Source organism: Paramisgurnus dabryanus, chromosome 19, assembly GCF_030506205.2.
Source record: "Paramisgurnus dabryanus chromosome 19, PD_genome_1.1, whole genome shotgun sequence".
Classification (NCBI taxonomy): Eukaryota; Metazoa; Chordata; class Actinopteri; order Cypriniformes; family Cobitidae; genus Paramisgurnus; species Paramisgurnus dabryanus.
In genome coordinates, this window is record NC_133355.1 from 33,545,531 (window position 1) to 33,573,284 (window position 27,754).

Genomic DNA, 27,754 nt, shown 5'->3' on the forward strand with positions numbered 1-27,754 from the left:
AACTTAATTCAAGGACTTTCCAAGTCCAATACCCTCAAATTCAAGGACTAAATGTGGGGAAATTTCAAGTGAGAGCAAGGTTACATCGTGTTACCTTTAAAGACACATTGTTACAGTTCCCTTTCGAGGGAACTCATGCTGCGTCACTGCGGTGACACTTTGGGACATCTGCGTCTGAATGTGTATATCAAATTCAACCAATGGTGATGCTTAAGGACAAAGACAGGGTGACGCAGGGTGCAGGAAGTATATCGCTATCTGAAATATTGCCAAAGACGGCGTTACAGGGACACAGGAAGTATGGCAAGGGAGACGCAGCATCACGTTCCCTTCGCAGGAAACAACAGTTACATACATAACCAGAGACGTTTTCATTTGCAAAAAAGCATTTTGGTATGAATCAACATTTGCAAACAGAAGATATAAGCATTTAAAGCGAACAGTTTTGCTTAAAAAGTCAAGAATTTTTATGATATTATCCTACATTACACAGGGAATATTGATTTTTTCCAGAAAACCTCTTGCATAAAATAGATTCAAGCACTTTCAATGACCTGTATCTATGTATGTATTTTTCCCAAGGCAACTTCCCAAGGCCCTGAATTTTTTCCCCTAGATTCACAAACTTTCAAGGATTTCAAGGACCCGTGGGAACCCTGGATTTTGAAAAATCCTTGACTAAAGAACTGTAGGACATTAATGATGTTTAACCTAACAAACAGAGATTTAAAAGAAGGTAACCACAAAATTCTTTTTGAATGTTTATTGTGAATTGGTGGGTACAATTTTGCAACAGTGAAATAAATAATCATAGTAAACCTCTTATGAATGTAAATATTTTTAAAAAGAATAGGTTCCTAACATTAACCTGACATCTGAGAATTTGATTGTTTTGTACGCACTCTGGCCATAAAAATAAGAAATCAACAACCACACTGCACATAACGTTTGATAAAAATGTCATCTTAATCTGCGGACTACAATAAACATTGAATTACATATTCAGATCAGATAAAAAAACTGTTTGGGTAACTAAAACAAAGTGTACTTCTCAACAATAATAACAGCAGTTTACTGGAGGTACTGCTGTACCTTTAAGACGCATAAACTACTGTTCCTGTCAGTCATTCTTTGGTGTAGGAATGATCAGCACTCTAGAAATATAATAAAGTACAGCGGTTTACAGTGATATATGTGCATGTGAGGTATACAGTAACCTGCATACATTTCATTAAACAACTGTGTAAACGGATTTCACTTAAACATCATCCAAATGTAGAAATAAACTAAAACCGATCAAAACACGTTTTAAACATTGCCTTTCTGCCCATAAACTTCAAAGTAGACTGTGTCTATTACTGGTCCTATATGATGCATTATGGTTAAATTCCTGAAATCATTGACAGTGGTGTCATATAACAGAATTCCTGTAGACCATACAGTACCTTCATGCTATTCCTATAGGGATTTATCCAGCATAAAAATACATTTTAATCTCCTTAAAAATAGACACACATATAAATCATTAAAATGCCAGTAAACGAATCATAAAAAAAAAATTAAAAACACGTATATCTAGGCTGCATAAAGAAAAAAAAGGCCCCAATAAAGCTTTTAAGTCAAATATAAACTTTGCACAACTGAAACTTTAGGTAAAAATATATGGCTTTTCAGTCTGGTGTACAAAATGTAACACAATCCTTCATCTTGCCAAGCAAACAATTACTCTCAAAATCCGTAAACGACACAAAAGTGTTTCTCTTACAGCAGCCATACGACTGCTTTGTACTGCAGTTACTTGGCCTTTATAAACGTTATAATATTCAGTATAAAGCCTTGCAGAAGACCAATGCAGTGAAGGAGAACTAATCCAAACATATGAGACCATCGGGTAGTGAACCTTAAAAACAAAACATCACATTAAAATCACTTTCACAGCCTTCTTTAAAGTCTAACTAACTGTCTGTCTTAATAAATGATTGGGAGCACTTTACAATAAAGTTGTTTTTGTTAACATTTGCTAATTGATAAGCTAACAATAAATAGTTTCTCAACATTTATTCCTCTTTATTAGTTTAGTGTCAATATCTTTGTTCATATTATAGTTCACTGTGATTTAACTAATGTTAACAAATACAACCTTATTGTTAAGTGTTACTGAATTATATTTGGTCCACTAAACTGAAACTGGACTAAACTGATGAGACATCACATGTGTGAAGCCTGAGGCATAAGAGGCACAAGTGTGTTTGTGTTTCAATCCTAATCTTTACACACATCCGTCTCTCTGTTCCTTGTGCATTGCAAACATGAGGTTCTGGATAATCCGACTTTCTCGGATAAGATTCCTTTGGAGTCTGCGTTTAATCGTTTTTGTCCTCCTCTGGTGGATTGTCAAGGTCCAAACCAGGTTCTGCTACGCAGCAAAAGCACAGCTTCTGGGTGTGCACTGAAAACGTATCTGCAAAATACAAACATCATTACAGATATCTGCATCAGACTAATAGTGTTCATACAAAATAGTCAAGCGCTGCAAAGCGTTTCTCTGTAATGTACTTTGGATTTATAACACAAATCTAAGAACTGCAGTATTAAATGGATGAAACAGTGAAGTGATTGTTGAGAGTAAAGCTCTTTTAGTACATGCAGTAAATACAGTATGGGTCATTTTGTGGCCACAAACCTCCTATTTCATAAAAGCACAATCATTTAAATGTATTAAACCACATTCCAGTGAAACAGTCTGGATACAATTATTTCTCTATCTAATATTTAATGTCAATGCTGGCTCAAAAATAAACAAATTAAATTAAATAACTCTACTGGCTTAGTTAAAGGCGCATTGTGTAACGCAATATAGTCTACATAACTATATTATCAGGGGTGTATCAAGACCTCACATTATCAACTGTATTGTTTTTATTACCTTAGAATAAATCATTTTTATACAGAGTGTGTTTTGTCACTATATAAAATTACCATACATGCAAACTAAAATAATTTAACAATTTTAAATAAATACACCTATACTTAAGTAAAGAAAACAGAAGCCTTCAGTTAGAATGTAAAGAGCAACATCGCTGTGTACACAGTAAATATACACTCACCTAAAGGATTATTAGGAACACCATACTAATACTGTGTTTGCCCCCTTTCGCCTTCAGAACTGCCTAATTCTACGTGGCATTGATTCAACAAGGTGCTGAAAGCATTCTTTAGAAATGTTGGCCCATATTGATAGGATAGCATCTTGCAGTTGATGGAGATTTGTGGGATGCACATCGAGGGCACGAAGCTCCCGTTCCACCACATCCCAAAGATGCTCTATTGGGTTGAGATCTGGTGACTGTGGGGGCCATTTTAGTACAGTGAACTCATTGTCATGTTCAAGAAACCAATTTGAAATGATTTGAGCTTTGTGACATGGTGCATTATCCTGCTGGAAATAGCCATCAGAGGATGGGTACATGGTGGTCATTAATGGATAGACATGTTCAGAAACAATGCTCAGGTAGGCCGTGGCATTTAAATAATGCCCAATAGGCACTAAGGGGCATAAAGTGTGCCAAGAAAACATCCCCCACACCATTACACCACCACCAGCCTGCACAGTGGTAACAAGGCATGATGGATCCATGTTCTTATTCTGTTTACGCCAAATACTGACTCTACCATCTGAATGTCTCAACAGAAATCGAGACTCAACTGTCCAAATTTGGTGAGCTCATGCAAATTGTAGCTTCTTTTTCCTATTTGTAGTGGAGATGAGTGGTACCCGGTGGGGTCTTCTGCTGTTGTAGCCCATCCGTCACAAGGTTGTGCGTGTTGTGGCTTCACAAATGCTTTGCTGCATACCTCGGTTGTAACGAGTGGTTATTTCAGTTAAAGTTGCTCTTCTATCAGCTTGAATCAGTCGGCCCATTCTCCTCTGACCTCTAGCATCAACAAGGCATTTTCACCCACAGGACTGCCACATACTGGATGTTTTTCCCTTTACACACCATTCTTTGTAAACCCTAGAAATGGTTGTGCGTGAAAATCCCATTAACTGAGCAGATTGTGAAATACTCAGACTGGCCCGTCTGGCACCAACAACCATGCCACGCTCAAAATTGCTTAAATCACCTTTCTTTCCCATTCTGACATTCAGTTTGGAGTTCTGGAGATTGTCTTGACCAGGACCACACCCCTAAATGCATTGAAGCAACTGCCATGTGATTGGCTGATTAGATAATTGCATTAATGAGAATTGAGCAGGTGTTCCTAATAATCCTTTAGGTCAGTGTATATTAATATCTCGTTCTAGACAACTTGCGAACCATAAATATTCAGTTGTAAAATTATGAAAAAAAACCCACCCTAGAAGGCAAGGCAAACCAAACCTGGGTGCACATAAAAAAACCCACTTTCACAGCAGAAATCTGAACTGTAATCTGAGGTGTTTGACTGAACAAAGAAAAATGAAAGCAGAGAAACACAAGTCATGTGTGTGTGTTTGTGTGCATAGCTCACCGAGCATCTGTCCCAGAAAGGCCGGTCTGGAGCTGGGTGGAAGGTGCACGCAGATGAAATACACTGGAGCTCCAGAGAGAGCCACAACAATTCCCACCATAGTGTTTATGGTGTCACTGTAGAGAGGTACAACCACCAAAAACACCGTACACAAACAGTAGACTATAGGGAAGAAGAGACTCAACTACACACATACACACACACACACACACACACACACACACACACACACACATCATTAGTGTCAATTAATCTTGTTGAACACTACAACAATAAATCAAGTAACAGTCATTTGTTTCAAGTGAGAGATATCCGGTTGTTAAGTCTGCTTCCGGGTCCAACCGCTCACAGATGTCATAGAAAAATAACAAAAAAAATCATGGCTATAATACACTCGTATCATAATGAAAAACTACAAAAACATTCGATCCTAATTTTTATCTCCATAACAAAATCCGAGATGACCAGACATGGATTAATGGACGTGGATTTTTATGAATTGCCGTCTTTGATTCTGGGAGCCTGAGACTGCAGTTTACACGCGAGTTTATACAATTTTCGCTTAATGTGTGATATGAATAAATAGTGTTCATAATCGGCCGTTTAAAAAAATATTCTTAATTGAAATAAGTGGAGGTTTGGACCCGGAAACACTATTCCTTACGTCATCACTTAACAATCAGATTAGTTAGACTAGACCACATTTAAACACAAAAAACAGGACACAAACAGCATAATGCTTCCTTCTAAGGTAGTTTCTTACAGAGAATTAAATCTCAGAGATTGCAGATAGGTTGACAGAAATGTTTTTATAACTTACTTTTTAAAAACAACACAATTATTTAACATTAATCTTAAACTGGGGATCTTCCTCCTCCGCTTAGTTTTTCAGTTTACAAAGTCCGTCATCTAAATAGGGATTAGACATAGCGCCAGAGCAACTGGCTTTTAAAGGGGATGAGAGCTGAGACTCTCATTGGTTTACTGCACGTTACGCCCAAAATATTCCCAATACTTATTAAAAAAATAGGACCAACCCTTTTCGACCATGCACTCGGCGCACAAACTATTTTTCCAGTCGTTAAATTAGCAAAAGTGGATTCAGACACGCCCATTTAGACGTTGCGCTGTGCGCTTAAGACAATGCACTTAGATCGTTAAAATAGGGCCCTATGTCATAAATAGGGATGGCGAAAACGAAAAATTTTCTTGACCGGCCACCGAGCCTCATACGCCGGTTGAAACCGGTTAACCGATAGGCCTATTAGTTTAAAATATGCTATGCGGCTCACACACACACACACACACACACACACACACACACAGACCTCACAACACTTTTTAAATCCCCTACAGCACGAAACATAAGTACCGCAAACGCGGCGCCGTGCTTAGTTTCGAAATAGTTTAGGTACTAGGTGATCGCGTTGAACTTGAAAATAAAGGCGTTTGTGAAGCTCATTTGAAAATTGCCGCGGCTCATTTAAGAAAATGACAGCTCAGAAGAGACTGCGCTTTAGTTTGGGGTAGTAATAATAAAGACATAGGATGATCATCATCACCTTTTCTGTTACCACTGAAATATAGATGTAATGTATTTCCAAATCTAAACCCATCTTATGCGGAATGTTGCCTAATAGACTGCAACACGATAAAACCAATGGATTAAACGGGCACCTTCAGAATGTGTAAAAGACGCACCGGCCAAAGCAGGTCTTGCACTGTGTTTGTTCTAGAACAAATGCAGCAAAGATATTTAAAGGCTCTCTAAGCGAATCTGCGAGACGTTAGTTATTGTTGACGTTTGAAACTGTTTTCAAACAGACGGAGCATAGCTAACTCCTCCCCCTCCCTTCCGTGCTTTCATGAACGCGCCCAACCCCCACCCCCAAATCCTTTTTGTCATTTATTGGCTGGAACACTTTGTTTTGTTTTGTGATGCTAGGTTTGGCCACTTGTTGATATTGCCGTTTGTGAAGCCTGGGCTGTCTACAGAGATCGCGTTTTTTTACAGTTTGATCAGCGGACAGGGAGCAAGCAGATAGTGAGGAGATGTTTCCGGTATGTAATAAAAAATGTTTTATGGTCTAAAACGCTTCAATTCGCTTAGAGCACCTTTAATGCTTGTATGAAGTATATAGGCCTACACTGAGTTTTATTTATTTATGATGAGGTGCGTTCTAATAAACAATGCAATGCAAGTGAATGCGCCGTGCCTGCGCCTTCATGCACGGACCGGTAATTATATACTCTGCTATATTTGCTTTTTATTTCTTAAATACATGCATTTGGTTGATGAAACATTTATTAAAATTAAGATACAATTTATACAAAACAAAATTCACTTTAAAGAAATGCTTTCTACAAAGCAAAACTTAATAAAGTGGTAAAAATCATGCCTGAAAATTTACAGAAACAAAACTTACTCTGCACTTTACTGTTAGCCTAAAAGACATAAATGTTAATAATTCGGAACACAACCAGGAGAGACTTTAATTTTAATTATTTTATTGCTGTGTTTAGATGACTAACTGTAGTAGCGTTTAGTCCACTGTCTATAATAGCCTAATTTACAGATCCCTTTTTTTAACCGACAACCGACAACTTTGACCGGTTAACGTTGATACGGTCAACCATCGGTCAAACCGTCATCGGTTAACATCCCTAGTCATAAACTAATATTGGATATTTCCTGTAATAAAAGCTTTTGTGATTGTTTACATATCATTGGATGTGTAAACATGCTGTTATTGTTGCATTTACACAGCAGGTAAAACCAGCAGATGTCCTCAACACGCTCAACATCTCTAAACAGTGAATCTAGTATTTTGTGTAATATAATCTCTTACATTTTGGCATAGTCAATGTAGTAGAATAAAAAAATATTAAATTTTAAATTGAATTTCACCGCAAGGGCATCAGCGCTGGATACCTGAGGTCATTTTATGTTATTGACCTGAGCAATGAGCTTCTCCACAGTGTCATCTGTCATTTCAAATGTGCATGCACTTGAAGTTCAAAGATTTGATTGGTCGTCAATGGTTATTGTTCATAAGTTGGAAAAAAATCACTCAGAAAGTGATTCTAACTAGTTCATTATATCTTTATTGTTATAGTTGTGGTGTGAACTCTGCTATTCTCTTTGATATATAACGGTTTTTAAAACTATATTTTTATACAGTAAATTTATTCCTTGAAGTACCCTCTGAGCTTTTAAATAAATATTTTAATAATTTATTAGCACATTTGCATGCTTAAGTTCTAAAACATTAATTTGATCAGTTTTTATAAGTAGCATTTCACATAGTTATTGTTATTACCACCTGCTACTGGACCTTTGTCTGTAATTATTCTTTTATTGGTACATAAATCTGTCCATGAACTGTTCTCAGTTTCCTCACATATAATAATAGTGTTGTGTAATGGACATAGTAAGTGAGGTTTTTATTTAGATTTTTTAAAATATTTTTTTACATTTTATGATTTAATTGCAATTTATACTTTTTTCCCCCCATTAACTTTAAAACCCCTCACATCTGCAAACCCCAGAAAACCCTGCCTTACACAACAATACACATATTTATTATCACATTTCTCTTGCCTCATCTGCCAACTACATTTTATTTCATCATCCAGCTTCTTACATGGTACCGTGTCCCTATGATGAATTTATACGATTCTACTTAAAATTTGGCTAAAAATGCATCTTATATGGCATCATAATCAGCACATTTATTTGGTGATCTCTTGTCTCACCTTTACAGGACGGTGCCTGTTGGGTTCTTTAATTCGCAGGTAGATCTGACTGCCGATGGAAAGGCCAATAAAGAGCCAGTAATTAAAACTGAAGTAGTTAATTAGCTGGAAGACATCTCTCACACACAGGAATATAAGGGACATGCCACCCTACAGATGAAAACCAGACACACACAGTGAGGAATGCTGATGATGTGGATACGATGCATAACACAGACGTGTCAGCGCCTGCCTCAGGATTCTTACATTAAAGAGCAGAGCTGGGATCGGTGTGTAGCGCTCCACGTGGATCATGCAAAGGACGTTGGGTAGATGGCCCTCACGTGACCCCACAAAGAACAATCTAGAAGAAAAGATGATCTTAAAAACAGATCACCACCACAATGAGATGAGATTATAAGACATTTACCTGGAAGCAGCTATGATAGAAGAGTTTAGGCCTCCATAACAAGAGATGGCCACAGACAGTGGGATGAGCCAACCGGCATAACTCAGCACATGGTCAGCAAAAGTCTGGATGAGATACAAACACATTCAGTTTGTTACACCTCTTGCTTTTTGCTCATCACTACATTATATGACAGATAGAGCCGAACGTCAATACAATACAATACACAATATAACACATTTTCTACATTTTGTGCAAGATAATGTTGTTTGTCTGTTTTCCAGTTCCTCTTTTGAAACCATGAATGTTTAACATTTTACAGGGGAATCAACCAAGAAAAGAAAAGGTTTACTTATAGTCGTCTCTGCATATCAAGTATTATTTAGTATTTTAAACATACAAAGAATATGAAATGACTCATGTCACACTTTTAAGGAATAGTTCACCGCAAAATGAAAGTTTACTCTTTTTTTTCTTATGAACCGGTACAGGTCTGAAATATAAATGTTTCCACTACGTCACTTCTTTACTCACCATCAAGCCGTCCTTTGAAATATAGGCACATTTTTTATTTGGGGGCACACTATTCCTTGGAGCTATTTATACCTTATTTGGCCTTACAAATGTTTCAAGATCCATATTTATCTACATATATGCACTTTTATTTAAAGCAAGCTATATATTTTATCAGTATGTGTCCATTATCTGTTCCCACTTTCCAGGTCCAAATTTCAATATCCTTAAATTCAAGGACTTTATTTGGGGACACGTTTTAAGTGAGAGCAAGGTTACATTGGTTTACCTTGTAAGATACATTGTTACAGTTTTCATGCATCAAACACAGCTATGCAAAAAAGCATTTTGGGATGGATCAAAATTGGCATACAGAAGATATCCGCATTCAATACTTACAGTTAAGCAAGTGCGCAAAAAAGTCGTAAGAATTTTTACTATACAGGGAATAATATTAAAAAAACATTTCAGAAAAGTCTTGCACAAATTAGATTTAAGCACTTTCAATGTGTTTATTTTCAAAACCTTTTTTATTATTATATTTCTCAGATTCACAAACTTTCAACGATTTCAAGGACCTGTGGGAACCCTAAAAATGGTCGCTCTAGCAAAAGAAGTCCCGCCTTTCTGTTAAAAAGAACCAATCATCAACGGATAAAGACTGATGATGATTCTCTGGGGGAGTGGCTCTGAGTCATGTGAGACGCTTGCCAACCTGTGTACATGGGTAGTAGCGTAAAAAAAAATTCTGATACAGTTGATGTCAGGTTTAATTGTTGGTTAGAAATATGTTGTTTAATTGTGTTAACATTAAGTAGAGAGGAGTTTAGTCTTGCATGACTGAAATAACTGCCCGGAGACAATGCAAATATGGCTGCCTTGTGGCGCGACTTCTCTATAGGGACTTTGGTTACAGAACTCAATGGGTAAGCCATGACATAAAAATAAGGTTTTTATAGTGTTTGAAAAAATGTAGCATCAACATTTCCATCAACGGAGCTAATAATTTTTTTTTTAACAGTAAACAAAATGACATTCAATACTCTTTTCAGAAAAACAGTATATGGTACATAAATGGGCTTTGAAAGCTCAGAGTAGCACACAAGTCTTATAACCAGGCAACAGTGCGTCAGAGGTTTCGGATGGCATCTCTAGAGACAGAGACCGAGAGAGAGACCGAGAGAGAGACCGAGAGAGAGACCGAGAGAGAGAGAGAGAGAGCTGCTTCAGGCTGCTCGACAAAACCAGATCACTATAACAGGAGATTAGAATATGAAGCTTTTACACTAAACAGACACGGTCAACTAACCATCATGGTTTGTGCAAGAATATGTGGTTAAATATAAATATTAAATATACATATATACATACAAACATACATAGATACATACACACTGTATATTGGGTTTATTTATTTATTTTAGTTTGGCCCTTTAATGACCTAAACAATACTGATCTTACCACAGCCACAGCTTCACTGTTCAGCAGTGTCGTCTTATCCAGTACAGCATAGTAGGCGATGTTAGTGAGGATGTAGATGACTGTGACAATGGGCATGGAGATCGCTATTGACAACGGCAGGTTCCTTTAGTAGAAAAGAGATTTCGCTCAATAACATAATCTTCCTCCTTTTTCTAAAACATAGCAAGTCATTGGGTGCTTCTCAATTCTTATTTGTGCATCCTCATTTCCTTTCCTCGCATCTCACAGGAGGTGAAGCATTTCAGCTTTTCTCAGTCACTTTGGAGCCAGATCAAAATTTTATTATATATAACCTCTACAGCAGAAAGTCAGAACATAAAAGCAAATTCTCATTGGTTTGGACAAATTGCAAATGCTTTGGTACAGTCATGCAGATGATTATGTACAATTGTCTACTGTTTGATACATTTTCAGTTCATTTTCACGTTTTACTGAAATTAGTCATTGGATTTTTTGCGTTTTGGAACTCTCCATATCATCTTTATATGAAATGAAAAGCTGTGTAAATGCCAACCTCTCTGGGTTTTTAATCTCCTCTGTGATGAAGTTCAGAGTATCCCAGCCGGAGTAAGAGTAGAGAGCTGCGTACAGAGCCAGAGCCATGTCTCCTGGATTCAGCTTGGAGTTCTCAAACGAATCCTGGAAGTTGCTCGTCTTGCCTGTGGCATAACCATATGGACAATTTCAGCATTATGGACGTGACATTTAACTTGTAATATAATTTCTTTAAGAGTGCATTTATTACCAACATATTGAACCATCTGTTTATATTTTTATAAACTCCTGATGATAAGAGTCCAGACATCAGAAAAATATCAGTCTCATGTTTTCTCTTTTAGTGCAGTATGGACGAGACAAAAAAAGGTTTGAAAAAGCTTGAAGGAGCTTTAGTTTTTTTGAAAACTCATAAGCTAGCAACAACACAAATCTTGGCTTAAAGATGCAAAGACTCTCATAGCAAATGTGTTGAGTTTAAACAGAAAGCAGATCTGGAAGTGCTTAAAATTCTTCTGGAGCAGCATTACGCAACAGCAATATCAGAAGAATGAAGTGAAGTCATTTATTAAATGCTAAATATAAAGACACTGAGAGTGAATAGCCTACAGTGTATGTTCGTACCTTGAGCCAGAACTACTATTCCAGCGATGATGATGACTATAAGAGCCAGGACTTTAGCAACAGTAGACACGACTTGAAGAATAGCGCCCCATTTTACCTTCATACAGTTCACAAACGTCAGAAGACCTGAGAAAGACACGGGTATAGACATGACCACAGTGTGCCTTTTAGTCACAGATACACATTTAGTTTATGTTAATGCAACAAGGTAAAACCCTTTGGTTAAGATAACCACTTCCAAATACTACAGCATTTATTAATCTCAAGTAAAAAATAGTTTGAGGCTGTATCTGATAACATTATAGTTAATGCACAATGAACTAACAATAACTAAACAACTGGCAATTCAAGTTCTGCCATATAATTCACCGCTCACAACAACATTGAGTAAACCTGTGTTTCCTAGCCCTGTTTCTGAAAGCACAAGAACGGTGCACAATTTGCACGTCTCCTACAGGATCCTCCAGTAACAGGGTTGAGAAACACAGATTTACTTAATATTGTAGTCAATACTTGGCAGTAGTTTCTACCGCAAACCTTGACTGCATGACCCAGACATTAATTCACCAAGCCCTAACAATTGTCATCAAGTCTGTGGCTTTTATTGTAAAGATGTCCAGTCCTGCTTCTGGTGGGTCACAGTCTTGCATAGTTTACACCTGCCTGTAAATCTCAAGTTATCTAGAAGACCCTGAACAACTGGACTACAACAGCACGAAAACAATGTGGATTAAACAAATCAAGTTATAAAAATGACACTGTGTGACCATCAAAAGGCACATTGAAGAGGTTTTGCTCATGAATGCATGCAAAATAAAGTCATTTGAACTTGAGATTTTTATACTGTTACTAAACAGCACAGAATGAGCTGCAAACGCTTTATGAAATGCTACCTCTGACTAAGAATGCATTATTTTGCACTTGTATAGTCTTTTTTTATTTTGAAATTTCAAGAGCAATCAATATATTGAAATGTTTACATTCAGATATGTAAATTAACATGTATAAATTGCTATTAGTTAATTAATGGGGAGATAATCAAATCGGACTGATAAAATGAATCGTTAGATTAATCGATGCATCGAAAAAAGAATCGCTAGATTAATCGTTTAAAAATAATCGTTTATCCCAGCCCTAATAATGTGCACTATTTGGTTAAATAAAAAAATAAAATAAAAAACACAAATAAAACATGTATTATTTAGGTCTACCCACAGACTTTGTTGTAGATGCTACAGAACATTTTACCTTTATAAACAACTGACACATAGTCAAGAAAATGCAAACCACCCCCAGGCCAAGTCTTTGCCAACACCCAACATCAATCGATCTCCTCTCACAATGTGTAAAGGAAATTGAAAGAAAACCAGTTTTGCCGGTTTTCATAAGCATAGTCTGGGGTAGTTTTAATAGTTTTAATTCCTACCCTTGCAGTTCCTTTCAGGGCTCGACATAAGGGACTACCCGGTTGCCCGGGGCCAGTGTGTGAGAAGCTCGGGCCAGTAAATCGTATTGTCACTTGACTGATCGGGCCAGTGCTTCACCCTCAGTCACTAAAATATATTTTCTGTCTGCGGCCGTTTGTCTCTATGTACTCTTACGCAATGTTACCATCGAGACGCATTTTAAGCGGCGCAAACGTAAACTTCTTAGCAATATCATAAAGTTTCTCTTACCTTATTGGTTGTTGTGGTGACTGTTGCGTGTTTTGCGTGATACTCAGCTGGTAGTAGTAAGTTAGAGCAAAGATACGTTAAGATGGCGGAGGCGCCGGCGCCCTCCGATTATAAGGCCAAATGTCAACTTTTTTTAGCATCTCGGAAGCATACATTTACTTAAATAAAACACGATGAAAGAAACGATGCTTCGACCAGTTTTCCGTCAATTTCCAGGTATAGCAGACAAGTTGGGATCTTTTTTCGTTAGGACCAGCAACTACCGCAAACAAAAAGTCGAAGCCCATGAGAAAAGTCTGATAACGCTTTATCTGGTCCACTGAACTTAATGGCGAGAAGTAGGAGGAGAATTTCCAGCGCATCGAGAGACATATCAACACAGCATATCACATCATCAAGAATGAAAAGCCATTGTGTCATTCGAACAGTGTATTGACTTGCTTAAAAAAATAAAAACAGAGTTCGTGTAGGATCTCAGTACCACACAGATATTGCATGTCGGAGGTAAGAAATATTTAATAGTTAACTCTTTCCCCACTAATGATGAGTTTAAGGCAATCTATATTTCCGCTATTACCCACTAGGTGACACGCTTACCCAACTTATAAAACACTGGAGCATTAACTGATATTATTTGATCTCTAACAAACGTCCTTAAAACCCACCCATATTTGAGAGGTGATGAATAAAAATGAAGATGGGATGAAACTGTATTTTGTTTGAAAGCATTAAACTTTTGTGAAATCATAAAAAATGCTGGCGCTGGCTGGCAACTTAAAAAAAAATCCGCTGGCATTAAAGAAATAAGTCCACTAAAAGCTCCACTATTTGTTCAAATGGATAGAACTGCATGGAAATATATGCAGTAGATATTTTCCATACTTCTGTTTGTTTCCATCATACTATGATTTTATAACATTTTCTAAATATTTATAATTCTAGATTCACAGACACTATCTTTGAGGTTCTTTGGAAAGATGCTAACTGAGATTAAGGCAATCCACTTTATTAGCATGCAGAAACAAAAAAACAGTGTATAAAATGTAATAACACTGTTTTAGTAATATGGGTTAGTTAACGTTCTTGCAACAATATTTCATTTATGAATGAATGAATCTTTTGTGCAGTTTTTATGCTGAAATATCTGAGACCGTAGCCCTGACAGGCTAATGATGAATAAAATGTGTACAATTATTTTGACTTTTGAATTATTATTTTTAATATGTGACACAAAAATATTTTTTGGTGGGGCCAGTGAAAATTGTTGCCTTTGTTTAAAAGCCATTTAAACAAATTTACTATAACTTACACCAAGTTATTTCAAATGAATGGTATAAAATGAAGTTGATTTTGCTTAACTTAATTTAACATATATGAAGAGTTTGGTTCCAAAACGCAAAAAATCCATTTTGACTAATTTGGGGAAAAATGTGTTTTTTTACAAGGAAAGTGACAAGATGAAAACCACTATTTTCTGTTACAAACTTTCACATAGCACCTTTAGGTTATAAAAAATTCACATCCATAATTTGATTTTCATTAAAAATTTATTATTAAAAATTTATAATTTTTTCTGCAAAATGCGATAAATCTATGACAAGTTTGTTCTCAAAATGCTACAAATCTATGGAATTGAACAGATTTACATCACATGCTGTTTTATTGCTCATTGGAAACTGTGCTGTTTTCTTGTACTTATGAAGGTTAGTACAGTATCTTTGTTGCTGACAAGTTTCTGTAATAAATCAGCATATCAATGAATTTACTTTAAATTATATTTTAAAAAAAATAATGCTTGTCAATTTAAAAAGGAAGAAACGTGTATAAAACCGCTTTAAAAAAATCCATTTCGACTAATAAATCCACTTTGATAAATTCATTTTGACTCAATAAATCCATTTGGACTAATTTCTGTTGCAAACTAACATTAAAAATTCACATCCATAATTTGATTAGATTAATTGATCTGGCCATATATATGACGTCATTTCTCAGTCATTTACTTTTTTCACATTGATATCTTTACATTATTGCTACTTTTAAGGGAAAAAGTTACATAATTATAAAAATTATGGACAAACAATGAAACTGTATAAAAATTCGAAAACACAAATAATTATTAAAAGGCGATATAAGGCACAACTCAGTTTAAATTAAGATTCTCAAACTGTCGATAAGACCTCAAACCCACCCGGGACATTCTGAGACTAACGTGAAAAATTTATGCATTAAGGAATTAAGAAAATCAGTTTAGGGTCGCAAATAAGCAGAGCTGATGAGGTGCGGGTGATATACTAAGTACTGTACTGTCCAGTGACAACTTTTGTACTTTTATTTCTGAGAGTGTACTCATATACTATCTTTTTTGATCCCATCAAGAGAGGCTTCTTGATGGGTAATGCATCATAAAAAAAAGTCTATATATTTGGCAGATGTAAAGCATACATGTGTATTTTTTGTGTTAGTCCATTTTTATTTTATTTTATAATTATTGTAACAGCTCAGGCGTGTTCAAGGAGCAACATGTTTGTGCAATTTCTAAAGATTTTAGTTCTGTTTTGAATAAGGGGTTGGAAATGAATGCTTTTCTTGTTTTTTATCCGATTCATCGATTAATCGAACAAATAATCGCCAGATTAATCGATTATTAAAATAATCGTTAGTTGCAGCCCTAATTGAATTGAAGTGTGTGTGTGTGTGTGTGTGTGTGTGTGTGTGTGTGTGTGTGTGTGTGTGTGTGTGTGTGTGTGCGTGTAAATGCATGTTTTACAGTCATTAAGTAATCGTGTTATCCCGTTTTTCCCCAAATAATAGGGGTGCACGATTCAGAAAATTTCAGGATTCAATTCCGATTTTTAGGCTCAAGATTCGATTCAAAATCGATTTTCGATTCAAAAACGATTCTCGATTTAAAAAAACTATTCACAGTATGTAAATGTAGTTTACTTTTTCCTATGTGACTGATTGTAGTAGATATGCAATTTTAAAGAAAAGAAAGATAACAAATCAAATGTAGCTTGATATTACGTATGTCTTTATGCAAAAATAAAAACTGTTATGTAGCAATTAGATGAACCCTTTTATGAAACTCTATTAAATACAATAATATAGTATATGAATGATAGACAGTGCAGGTCTATAGATTATAAATGTAGTGGTGCAACGGATCGCAGTTGATCCGTGATCCGTACGGATCACGACCCACGGTTCGGCTCGCATGTGATTCGCGGATTAATACGCAAATTTAAATAGGGAAAGTTTATAATTTGTAAGTGTTATAAAGGTTTGCAAATGTTAACATTCAAGTGATTTTAAACAGTTTAACTGCGAAACGGCGCTAAAGTGATCAGTTTACTTTACGCACAAACGCACGCGTGCGGTTGAATGCGTCTGGTCCAGCTCGAGTAAGACGTAATCATCCTTCAAAGATCAGAACTCTTGATGTTTAAATTTCAGAGAGTTGCGCTACTCTCTCTCATACTGTAGTGTATTAAAATACATTTGGCTAATAGAGCAATGAAAAACAACGTAACGTTTTTATGTGGGACGACTGTAATGCTGCCCCGTCTGTAATTCACCCTTTGTCTGTGTCTGTGCGCTCGTTTAAGGGGACTCGGTAGTGCACAAACAGAGAGATGCAGTCTGTGCACATTTGGTCTTAAAGAGACAGTAAGCTCAATTGACCTACTTAAGTCTGTGTCATTAATGTTAATCAAACAACCCAAGACAAAGAGAAAATCACTTCTGAAGCTTTAAAAAAATAATAATTACATTTAATTAATACAATAAATGCAGTGTTATTATTCATTTGATTTCTGTAACTAATGATTTTAGACCTTACTTGATGTGCAACCTTGTTCTTTTTATAAATGTTTGTAATTTCTTGATTTGTTATTAGAATTTTCCCATACTTTTTTTTTGCTGATCCGAAAAATGATCCGATCCGTGCCTCAAAATCCGTAATGTGATCCGAACCGTGAGTTTTGTGACCCGTTGCACCCCTATATATGAATGATAGACAGTGCAGGTCTATAGATTATAAATGTGACTGGTGTTATAATGGTTATTATGTCTATTAGATAGAGCAGAAGCAAGGAAAGTGCCTCTCTATTTCTCTCTTGCCAATTAAAAAAAAGCTAAATCCACTCATTATTTCAGATTCAAAAGTCTGCTTGCTGTCCCAGTGACAGGGGACTTTACATTACAGCTTTGCGTTTTGTAAATCTTGAGTCAGCTTGAGCTTTGCTCGTTCAGTGCAATAGATTTAAGAAAAGGTTTATTAATAATAATAGAAAAGAGCCAGTTATCGCCATAGAAACCACAGGCACGCTGAAACTGCATGCGAGCTTTAGCGCGGTAGCACTCACGGCCATTCTCCATTCGACTCGGGTTTTACACACAATATTAATCAGACTTGGGACCCGAAGTAATTGAACTATGACTGACCCGGACCCGACTGACCATTTCAAATACAAACCCGGAACCATACGGTCCGGGTTTGCTCTGTGAACTCCTCTAATGTTAAAACTCTGCTCAAGCTCAGAAACATGAAGGATACAATGTGACACGAGCTTGTTCGCGTCGCATCCCAATTCATTGAGAAACAGAGAGCACGTGAACGCATACCAAACTCATCATGTCGCAAACAAAATGTCATTATTAAAGACTGTCATCATCACAGAAAAACAAAAAAGATAAAATTTGATTCCAGATATACTTGGGCACTTGTTAATATAACTGGGCAGCGCGCCCAAGTAAAGTCAATGTGTGGGAAACACTGTGACAAGAGTGTGCAGGCGTCAGAGTGAATACGACGCAGCGTCATCTATGGGAATACTGAGATAAACTCATTTCAGGACAATAGTAACACGGCATTACAAAAAAAATGTATGAATCGATTTTGTAATGCTATGAATAGATTCTGAATCGGCAAAGCTTGAATCGCGATTCAAATGTGAATCGATTTTTTTGCACACCCCTACCAAATAATTGACATTTTAATCATTAACATTAAAGGCACACTCTTTTTATGACTCAAATTAGGGCTGCACGATTCGGAGAAAAAATCTAATTTCGATTTTTCTGATCAAAATTGCGATTCGCGATTTAAAGTGCGATTCATTAGTATATAATAAAAGAGGTACATCCAGGTTTGTTGTGGTGGTTTTAATAGCACCAAAGAAAGATGCTGTGCTACTGTTTATTTAAAACCTCTTAAACATTGTACCAAGTTGTCTGCAGGACTTTGCTATTCTGCAGACACACTTTTTTTTAAATCTAAGAACATTAAAAAAATACAAATTAAATTTTTTTTTTGAAAGTTTTATTTAAAATAACATATAGGCCAATGTATTTTGGCTGTCACTACAACAATGCATCTGACAAGCAAATGTTTAGTTTTTCTTTTAATCATAAGACTATACTCATCTTGTTTTACTTTTCAGGCATCTGTAATAAATGTAAATATATTAGTTATTAGAATCTATGATTTAACATAAGCAAAAAATACAAATAAAAGACTGCACAGTCCTCACTGTAGGATTTTAAATGTGGAGCTGCAGAAGCTTGTTCAGTTAAGAGTAAGGACTGATTTTAATTTTTGGTGTGTAATAAACATTTCTGACACAGAAAGCACCAGGTTACTGTCACTTTAAGACAGAAGACAGCTAAACTGCTCTGCTTCAATATAGCCTACTGATAAACATCCAGCTGTTTATGTTCACTTAGACAAGAAAGAAAACTTAAGTTTAGTGATCACGCGTGTGCTGACTGCTCTCTGTGTGCGCGCTTCATGAACCCTCATGCCTGTAAATATTCAAAGCGGTGCAGATGTGCGCGTGCAAGAAAGTATAATGTACCTGTTTCGTCTGCTGTGTTCCGGGCTTTAATGAAACCTGCTTATAGTCTGATGAGGCGCTTGCCATTGTTTGCGATGCATGACAAGAAACGGACGTATATACACCTTTCTTTAAGTCCAACATTACACAAAAGGGAAATGTTTTCGCGCATTTCTGTCCTTTCATTTGCCGGTTAATGAGTTATAATGCGTTTTTAAAATGACTGAATCCAAAATCTGCCAACTTCATGACATTCCGCGTTGTGCAGTTTATTCCATTTGTATGCATTTCGCGATTCTGTCCGTGTTTTCCGCATCGCGGAAATCATATGGCCGTACACTTTGTTGAGGAGTTGAACTGCTGCTCGCGCTCATGTTTTCCAAATGGTGTGATGACGTGTAGTCAGCACCTCAGTGTTCATGCACTCTATTGGTCTAAACTGCATCAAACGTAAAATGCGCATGAAGCGAACTGTCAAAAACGGCGTACTAGATGATTGTTATATTTAATAGTTTTGAATCGAAATAATCGCATTTCTTGCGATTCGAAAATCGCATCCATTCACATCGCGATTTCGGTTTAAAAACGATTAATCGTGCAGCCCTAACTCAAATAACAGTAAAGGGAAAAAAAATTGTCAAAAATTAAAACGGATAAAACGGAATTTGGGAAAACATTAAACGGAATTTGGGAAAAAATAAAACGGATTTTATAGGGCCCTATATATGGATCCAAAAGCAGTATATACGGCACTATGAATGACAGCAGCAAATGTTCACAAGTTTGGTTACTGTTTGTGAAAAAAGTAGTAGTGCCAAATGCAATGTGGCAGTGATATTTTGTGTAAGGGAGGCAATACCTCTAAAATATGTGCTTTAACATGGCTTTAATCTGAAGGAATGTTTTAATCTATTAATCTATAAATCGGGTAAGTCCAAGGAGGCTTCCATGTCGTTCCTCCGTATTGATAAACTATAATAGCAGAGAGGAACAAAAAGCACTAGCACGGCTACTGTAGTTGCAAAACGCATTTGGAAAAGCGAGGCGCTAGAGAGCACTGATCATTTGAATGCAAACTACACTAGATGGGGGTAAATCCTACTTACTGTCCCTTTAAGAGGTGATTAAAAAGAGAATATGTAAAATGGCAGTTGTGGCAACTGCCCCTACAAATTAGCAGTTTAACAATTAAAAACAGTGTTTCAATTATTAAAAATAAGACACTTTGGCATTATTTTGTCTGCGAAACCTTTCCTATAAACAAATTCACAAATATTAGTAGTTGTTAGGATAACTGAAAAACTTTTGTTCAACAATTTTACATTTCAAGTTTTAAATGTCAAGGTACAGTAGTACAACCGCAATGAATGGGCTATTTATTAAGAAGTGAACAAGTATAAACAGAAACATGATATCAGATCATGCAGTGAACTCCTGGTGGTCTTTATAGCTGAATGAAAAGTTTGTACTGAAAAAATTATGTAATGTTACACTTTAATCTACAATAATGAGTAGGCTGGTACACTTTCTGTGTCAGGTGGTACAACCAATGTAAAACTAAATTTTTTTTTTAAATCAAACACATTTAATTGTATTTATAAAGTATATTTATAAATTTAATTTTTACAAACAAAAGCTCATACCAGCATTAAAGTAGAATTCTATTAATTGTAAATTCATTGCAGAGGTCAGGTGGTGCAACTAGAAAGTCAAAGGATGCAACTGCTATGAATGCCCCTAAAAACATTGCGCCTTATAATTTATAAGCCTTTTTTAAAAAATGTTAAGAACCTTCCTGGAAATCAGTGCTTCCAATTTACCAGTAAGACAAGTTGTAAGATTACCTGTAATTTACCGGTAAAATATAGGATTACCGGCATTTAGAACGGACGACGTCAGACTGCGTTGACAGATCGGGCCAATCAGAACGTTTTTATAAAGATGACGCGTTTACCCCCGCACTGTTTACGTTTCCACAAGCACATGCTGCTTAAAAGTCGAGCACACTTGAAGTTAACATCCACATTTCCACATTTCTTCACCAAAGTTGTTTAAAACAGCTTACCATCTATTTGCTAAATTGCCTACGTCCTTAGCACACCCTTTGTGAAGCCTAATGTGCAAATGCAGGTTCAGCTTGATGCCGCCTAGCGCAATGTTGTTTGGTCACGAGCAACTTCGTGAACGTTTGCCACAGATGTGAAAACAACAAAATACGGACCAACGATATTAAGTCATAACCCACCATTGTTTACAAATACGACACGTAGCTCGCCGGCCGCGCGCCACAGGTAACTTCCGCTTTCTCTCAGAGTTTACTGGTATTTTGATACTGATGTGTGATTGATGTCTTACTGGTAAAAAGACGGAACGTCACTGCATGTGTGAACAGCACATTTTTGTATTTACTGGTAAATTAATTCTGGTCAATTAATTCTGGTAAATTCATGGTAATTTACCAGAATTACTGTGTGAAAGAGGCTATTGACTCATATACTAACGATAGATTTGAAAAACATGTCTCAAGCTTGGCCATATCACATACATATCGCAGGCGATACATCCGCAATAATAAATGCGAAATTGTCCCAACTTAACTCCGGCTTTGTGTAGTAAATGCTGCTCTCTCTGAAAGCAGGTGATGGCAATTTATTACTAATCAAGGGACAGACTTTACTAACGAGATACGCATGACAATCACATGCAATTTATCGTGCAGTTCTACTAGTAACTAGTACACAGCTGTACACATAAATGAAGAACATGTCATTTAGATTAACCTTAAAAACAAATTCAACAAGTCCATATTCCTTAAGCAAATGTGCCCTTGCTGAAAATAGAAAAGTGAAGATTACAGCATTTCACTTACTGTAAGTGACATCTGCATTCAACCCCAGCCCATTTCATTTTCCTGAACCTTTTGAAAAAAATCATTATGTCCAAATGACAATAAGGCAGAAAAAGCATCACATGCTTGCTCTCTTGGGATTTTATGCATTTGTTAAAAAAAGTCATAGCAAGAAAAATTATTCTTCATGTCTATTTCTGTAGTTCAACTTGTAGAGCATTGTGTTAGCAGCACAAAAGGTTATGGGTTCGAAGCCAGAAAACACACACACACACTAATAAAATGTATGTACCTACTAATGCACTGTTAACCCTTTCGATAAAGGCATTTTAATGAAAAATGAAATTGCCTTGCTTTAAAATAAAGCGACTGAGTTCAAATGAAACAACATAAATCAAAAGCATTAAATTGGTATGTGAACATGATTTAGACTGGATGTCGTCTTTTGAAATTGGGTTCCTAAATACACAAAAATAAGCATGCTGTGTTTGTATCTAATGGCAGTATAGCATTCTCTGATCTATCTGATAACATCAAAACATTAGGTGTTGCTTTACTGCTTAAAAGCCTTGTGTGTTAACAGTAAACAGTAGTGAAAGCCAGCTTATATTTTGCCACTACAACATTTGATCCTGTGACTGTTGCATGTTACATTTTTATCAAAAAGATCTCTTAAAGCAGGCACGAACGGAGACGTACTCACCGATAATAACAGCTGCAATGAGCCGGACAGCTTCGTACGGTGCCGGGCAGGTGGGAAAAAATGGTTTTACTAAGTAAGTTGAAAAAGTAAGAGCAATGACCGCCTGGCAGGCCGGTTCCACGATCATCAGAGACGTCCACAGACGAATAAAGGCCAAGAAGCCTCCAAAGGACTCCAGGATGTAAGCGTAACTTGCCCCGGACTTGCGGATGGTGGTGCCCAGCTCAGCGTAGCACAGGGCACCAAACACAGAGAAGATCCCTCCTATAACCCAAATCACTAGCGACAGACCGTAAGAGTCTGTGTGTTGAAGGACACCTATGGGAGACACGAAGATGCCCGATCCAATCATGTTTCCAACAATGAGGCAGACACCATGCAGCAGCGAGATCTCCTGCTTCAGACGCATGGAGCTGGTGGAGACAGCATCTGCCATGATGAACGGAGAGATAAGGAGCAGGGGCGTGGAAGGACAGACAGGAGGCAAGCGTGGAGGGATGAGGAGTTGGCAGGAGGAGTGGACTTGCTAACATCAAGCTTGATTTTTCAGCTTTTGAGACTCATCCATGACCACCATCACCACCAAATCTGAGTAAGAAAGTTAAAAGAATTGAACAAAAGGGCACACGATAAAATACTACAGATGTTGAGACATGTATCATTTAAAAAAAAAAAAACATGTTTTCAATGTACAGTCACATGTTATCATGGTTTTTTTTTTTTTTTTGCTGGCTGATATATCGGCTTTTTTATTATAGGCATCGGCCGAACAATCTTTTCCAGCGGCCAGTAAAATTTATGGGTATATTTATAAATGTTATCCATTAAAAAAAGTTTACATAGTTTCTCAATTTTTCTGTTCGTCTCTTATTTACTGTAATTAAATTTGCGTTACATCAGCCTTACCGGGTATGCAGTTTTCTTACTATTGGTATCGGCCATTAGAAAGCCCATATCGGTCGACCAATAGTTTTTGCTACACGTATATCACTTTTCAGCAAGGTCTGAAGAGAATTTAAAAACAAACACACTGTCTTGTCATTTTTTTTCCAGTGCTGAATAACTACTATTCTCAAGGGTTTTTTAAAGAACAAGTTTTTAATTGGAGCATTTTTTACAGACCACACCTTTGCCTGGAGTGCCTGATCAGAAACAAACGTGTGTCGTGTCTTGTCATCTACATCTGCTTTCAGACCAGCTGCTTCCACAGATAAACCCATTCATAAAATTCTGGGTGTACCCACATTATGTGAACGGTACCGTTCCCGAGTATGTTTGACCCAAATACGGTTCATTTGGTTAGTGTAATCGCTCTGTACTGTATCTGGGTGCGGTACGCTTAAAGCTAAAGTATGTAAAAAAAAAATATGCGTATGTAAGGTTCCGCGTACAGTGTGCATGACGCAATATGTGTCATCAGAAAAGTGTGCGAATTTCTAAAACCCTGCTTAGATATATGTCCCGCATGCACCTACAGGAGAATGTAGTATGTAACCCAGGATAGGGCTCAACATAAAGGACTGCCCGGTGGCCCGGGGCAAGCGTGTGAGACGTTCGGCACAGTAAAAAGTATTGTCACTTGCCCGATCGGGCCAGTGCTTCATCCTCAGTCACTAAAGTCATTTTTTCATGGATGTATAATCTTTAACATCTTGGAAGCAGACATTTACTTGGATAAAACACGACGAAAGAATTGATGTAATATTTTGCACAGTTTGCTGTCAGTTTACAGATAAAGCAGAAACTTTGTGAGCCTTTTTTTGTTGTATATGTATACAATCATATTTGACTTCTGAATTATTATTTTTAAATACGTAACACTGACATTTTTTTTGGGGGGGGGGCAGTGAAAATTTTGGCAGGGCAAGTTGAAAACCTGAACCACTGGCCCGACCGGGCAAGTATAAAAATTCTTGCGTTGAGCCCTGCAGGAGACACGATGCATTTTTCACAATGCGCATGTATCTGTGTACACGTTCAAGTCCAATTAACTACACTTTGCAAAGTTGTGCATTAGACCGTGTTTGTATGTTCACGTATATTTAAAAAAAAAAACAGACTAAAGTGTACCCTGGTAGGGTTTGCAGAGGTGGTCTCATGTACGGATCACTTTGATTCGGGGGAGAGGAAGGACACTCACCACCAGAATGCGAAACTTCAGCTGTCCCTGTAAAATAGGGCTGCATAATGATTAATTGCAACTAAATGCTTGCAAAATAAAGTTTTTGTTCACATCATATATATGTGTGTGTTGTGTATAATAATTATGTACGTACATATAAATTTACATGTGTATATATATTTTTATATTTAATTAGAATTTATATTATTTAAAATTATTAATACTTAATATAGAGATTTTTTTCTTAAAAAAAGTATACTTGTATGTATGTGTTTGTGTATTTATATAAACATACTTATACACAGACAGACAGCACACACACATATATATATATATAATGTACACAAAAAAATTATTCTGCAAACAATTAGTCGCAATTAATCATTTTGCAGCCCAATTGCATAACACTGATATGCACTGCACAAATACATCAGCCGTGTGACACTGCATCCCAGATAAGAGAGAGGTGTGTTTAAGATAATAAAGTTTAGTGTTAGTTAGTGCAGAGACGAGTAGGAACAATCATACTCAGTACGGTTCAGTTAAGTATTATGTGAGCGTGCCCGCTATATTAACTTCAAAATATCCTATTATAAAAGATAGATTATACACCAGATCAGATTCTGTTGTTTTATTTCCTAATTCTGGTGTTGCGTGTTATTTTAATAAATATCTGCCCTAAAGAAAATCTAAATGCAAAATCATCAACAGCTTTTAATGAGTAACCATTTAACTTCAGAAATGAGAATTTATAGCCACTTTGACAACTGAAATGTGAGACCCAATCTGTGAAAACTCAGCTTTATCATGATTTACGGTTTTTAACATAAAATTATCTTGCATAATAAAAAAATAAACGTTCTGTGAAAATATCACCTTGATATCTTTAAGATTGACTGAGTAAGATAATGACAAATCAATGTAAAAATCACATGATGTTCTTAGCATCACCATTAGGTTATGAGACTTTAACCTGGATTTCACAGACATTTATTGATCGGGTTTCTTTCAGGTTTCACAATTGTTTTTAAGTTTAGCATTTTGATTTACTTACAGTAATACTGTTGCATAGATACTGTCTGAAACAACATTGTCAGTAACACTATATGTTGGCTAGTTAAAACACAATGGTTACAATATCATTTCCTCAATGGTATCTGTGGTGTTATTCAATAAAAATCAAGACAGACTGATCACATACTACCCATAAATGCCAAATAACACAAGACAAAGTGTTAAAATCAGTCATTCACGTTAACATTGTGCTAACAATAAAGCAAAGCTCACTGCAGCTACTACACGCTGTCAGAAACGAGACCGAGTTTAAATGAGAGATTCGCGCCAACACAAAACAGCATCTTTCACTTTATATTAAACTATAAACCAAAAACATTATCCTCGATTTGCTGCTTTTTGACGTGTTTTATCTTAATTTGGAAGGTACAAATAATTTTATTTATCAACTATCCGTCTAACAAGTCGAGCGGCTTCACATTCAAGGAAGTCAAACGATATTCAGGTTTAGCATAAACAAATAGTACAAAAAGCTCACAATTACCAACCACAGTTGATCATTTTAACGATTGTTAGTCTTAAAGCCAAGTTTAGGTACGGGATAAACACACACGCTATAAAACATCGCGTGTAGCACATCAACTAGGTAGTAGGTTAGCTGTATCACATAGCGCTACTACTATACAGTACTGATAAATGCTAACATCAAGGTAGCTAACAGCAGTGAGCTAAAAGGCTAAAATGATAAAGTTTAATTTATTTTCACACAAGATCTCACCTCAGAGAACACGCCATGTGCATGCCTGCCTGCGTTAATGATGAAACGTTGAGTCTTGGAGGAGGAGGAGACTACAAGTAGTCACACATCCTTTATTATATCCTTTATTTTACTCATACTTGCCGAGAGTTGACAGTTTTTGAATAAATGTTTACAGTTTACTGATGTTATTTCAACACGTGCACGTGCTTTATTTTTTCTTTTGTTTATTAAATAACGACATTAAATACAAAAATCACATTTTGCTCAATGCCATATTCAAAAGGTATAAATCGCATGTGATACCAGAGAAGTAAGAAGAGGAAGAGAGAACAAAAGAGGACTTTTAAAATATTATATGTTTTCAGAGTTTTTCCTTTTTTTTACTTTTTCCAAAGGCTGTATAATTTGAAATTATAAAATGTCCCAGATTTTGTTTACAAATTAAGGGCCCATGAAGTTTTTGGTATACTTTTCTATACAATAAATAACTGAATAAAATATTGTTCATTATTTCTCTCTAAATAAATAAAAACATAAAATACACCCATTTCTACCACACAACCCAATTTTCTACAAATATACATTTCCACATCTTTCTAAAAATAAGACGCTTTCAGCAGTAACAACATTTTTTTTTTTTTAGATTGATAAGTACTTTTTTTTACTTTTATTAAAGAAAATATAAGCAAAACAATGAGTGTAAATGATGCAACACAATGAAACTGCTCAAGTAACATTTCAAGTGCTAGAGGGAGGTATATCAAATACAAACACTATTATAAAAATACTTTGAAGAGAGTACATAATTGTAATATATGGATGGCTTTGCAGTTTTTTGAGGGCAATATCAAATCAATATAACACTTTACTTCATTTTAAAAGCAATAAAACATGTTTTTTCCTGACATTTTATACTATGTGAAATTTTGCCATAAAAAAAAATATATTTTTTTTAAATAAGTGTGGGTCTGTTTATCAGTAATACCTAAAATAACATATTTCCACTGTAAACTAAAACTTTCTT

The 27,754-nt window shown here is 36.2% G+C and overlaps 1 protein-coding gene across 4 annotated transcripts; it reads right to left on the reverse strand.

Moving 5' to 3' along the window:
* Window positions 1-764: 764 nt before the first annotated feature.
* LOC135735083 (Y+L amino acid transporter 2) lies at window positions 765-26,880 on the reverse strand. 4 transcript variants are annotated; one of them, XR_010527464.2, is made up of 10 exons: window positions 26,749-26,880; window positions 22,835-23,422; window positions 11,771-11,896; window positions 11,166-11,310; window positions 10,631-10,754; window positions 8,678-8,781; window positions 8,515-8,611; window positions 8,269-8,418; window positions 4,513-4,674; window positions 765-2,461 (listed from the first exon to the last, which is right to left on the reverse strand). XR_010527464.2 is itself a non-coding variant. In XM_065253725.2 (10 exons), exons 2-10 carry the CDS (start codon window positions 23,268-23,270, stop codon window positions 2,364-2,366), a joined length of 1,464 nt encoding a protein of 487 aa, XP_065109797.2. In that variant the 5' UTR covers window positions 23,271-23,422; window positions 26,749-26,880; the 3' UTR covers window positions 766-2,363. The 4 variants fall into 4 exon arrangements, 3 of the variants coding, with proteins under 3 accessions (XP_065109799.2, XP_065109800.2, XP_065109797.2); XM_065253725.2 differs by having other exon boundaries at window positions 766-2,461; window positions 4,513-4,696; XM_065253727.2 differs by lacking the exon at window positions 11,771-11,896 and having other exon boundaries at window positions 4,513-4,696.
* Window positions 26,881-27,754: the final 874 nt, after the last annotated feature.

Excerpts from the sequence above, each read along its gene's own strand:
- LOC135735083 (XM_065253725.2), bottom strand. The coding sequence starts at position 23,270 with ATGGCAGATGCTGTCTCCACCAGCTCCATGCGTCTGAAGCAGGAGATC. Across the intron at positions 11,311-11,770 it reads AATAGTAGTTCTGGCTCAAG|GCAAGACGAGCAACTTCCAG; the intron begins GTACGAACATAC and ends GTTATGCCACAG. Across the intron at positions 2,462-4,512 it reads CTTTCTGGGACAGATGCTCG|ATACGTTTTCAGTGCACACC; the intron begins GTGAGCTATGCA and ends TGTATTTTGCAG.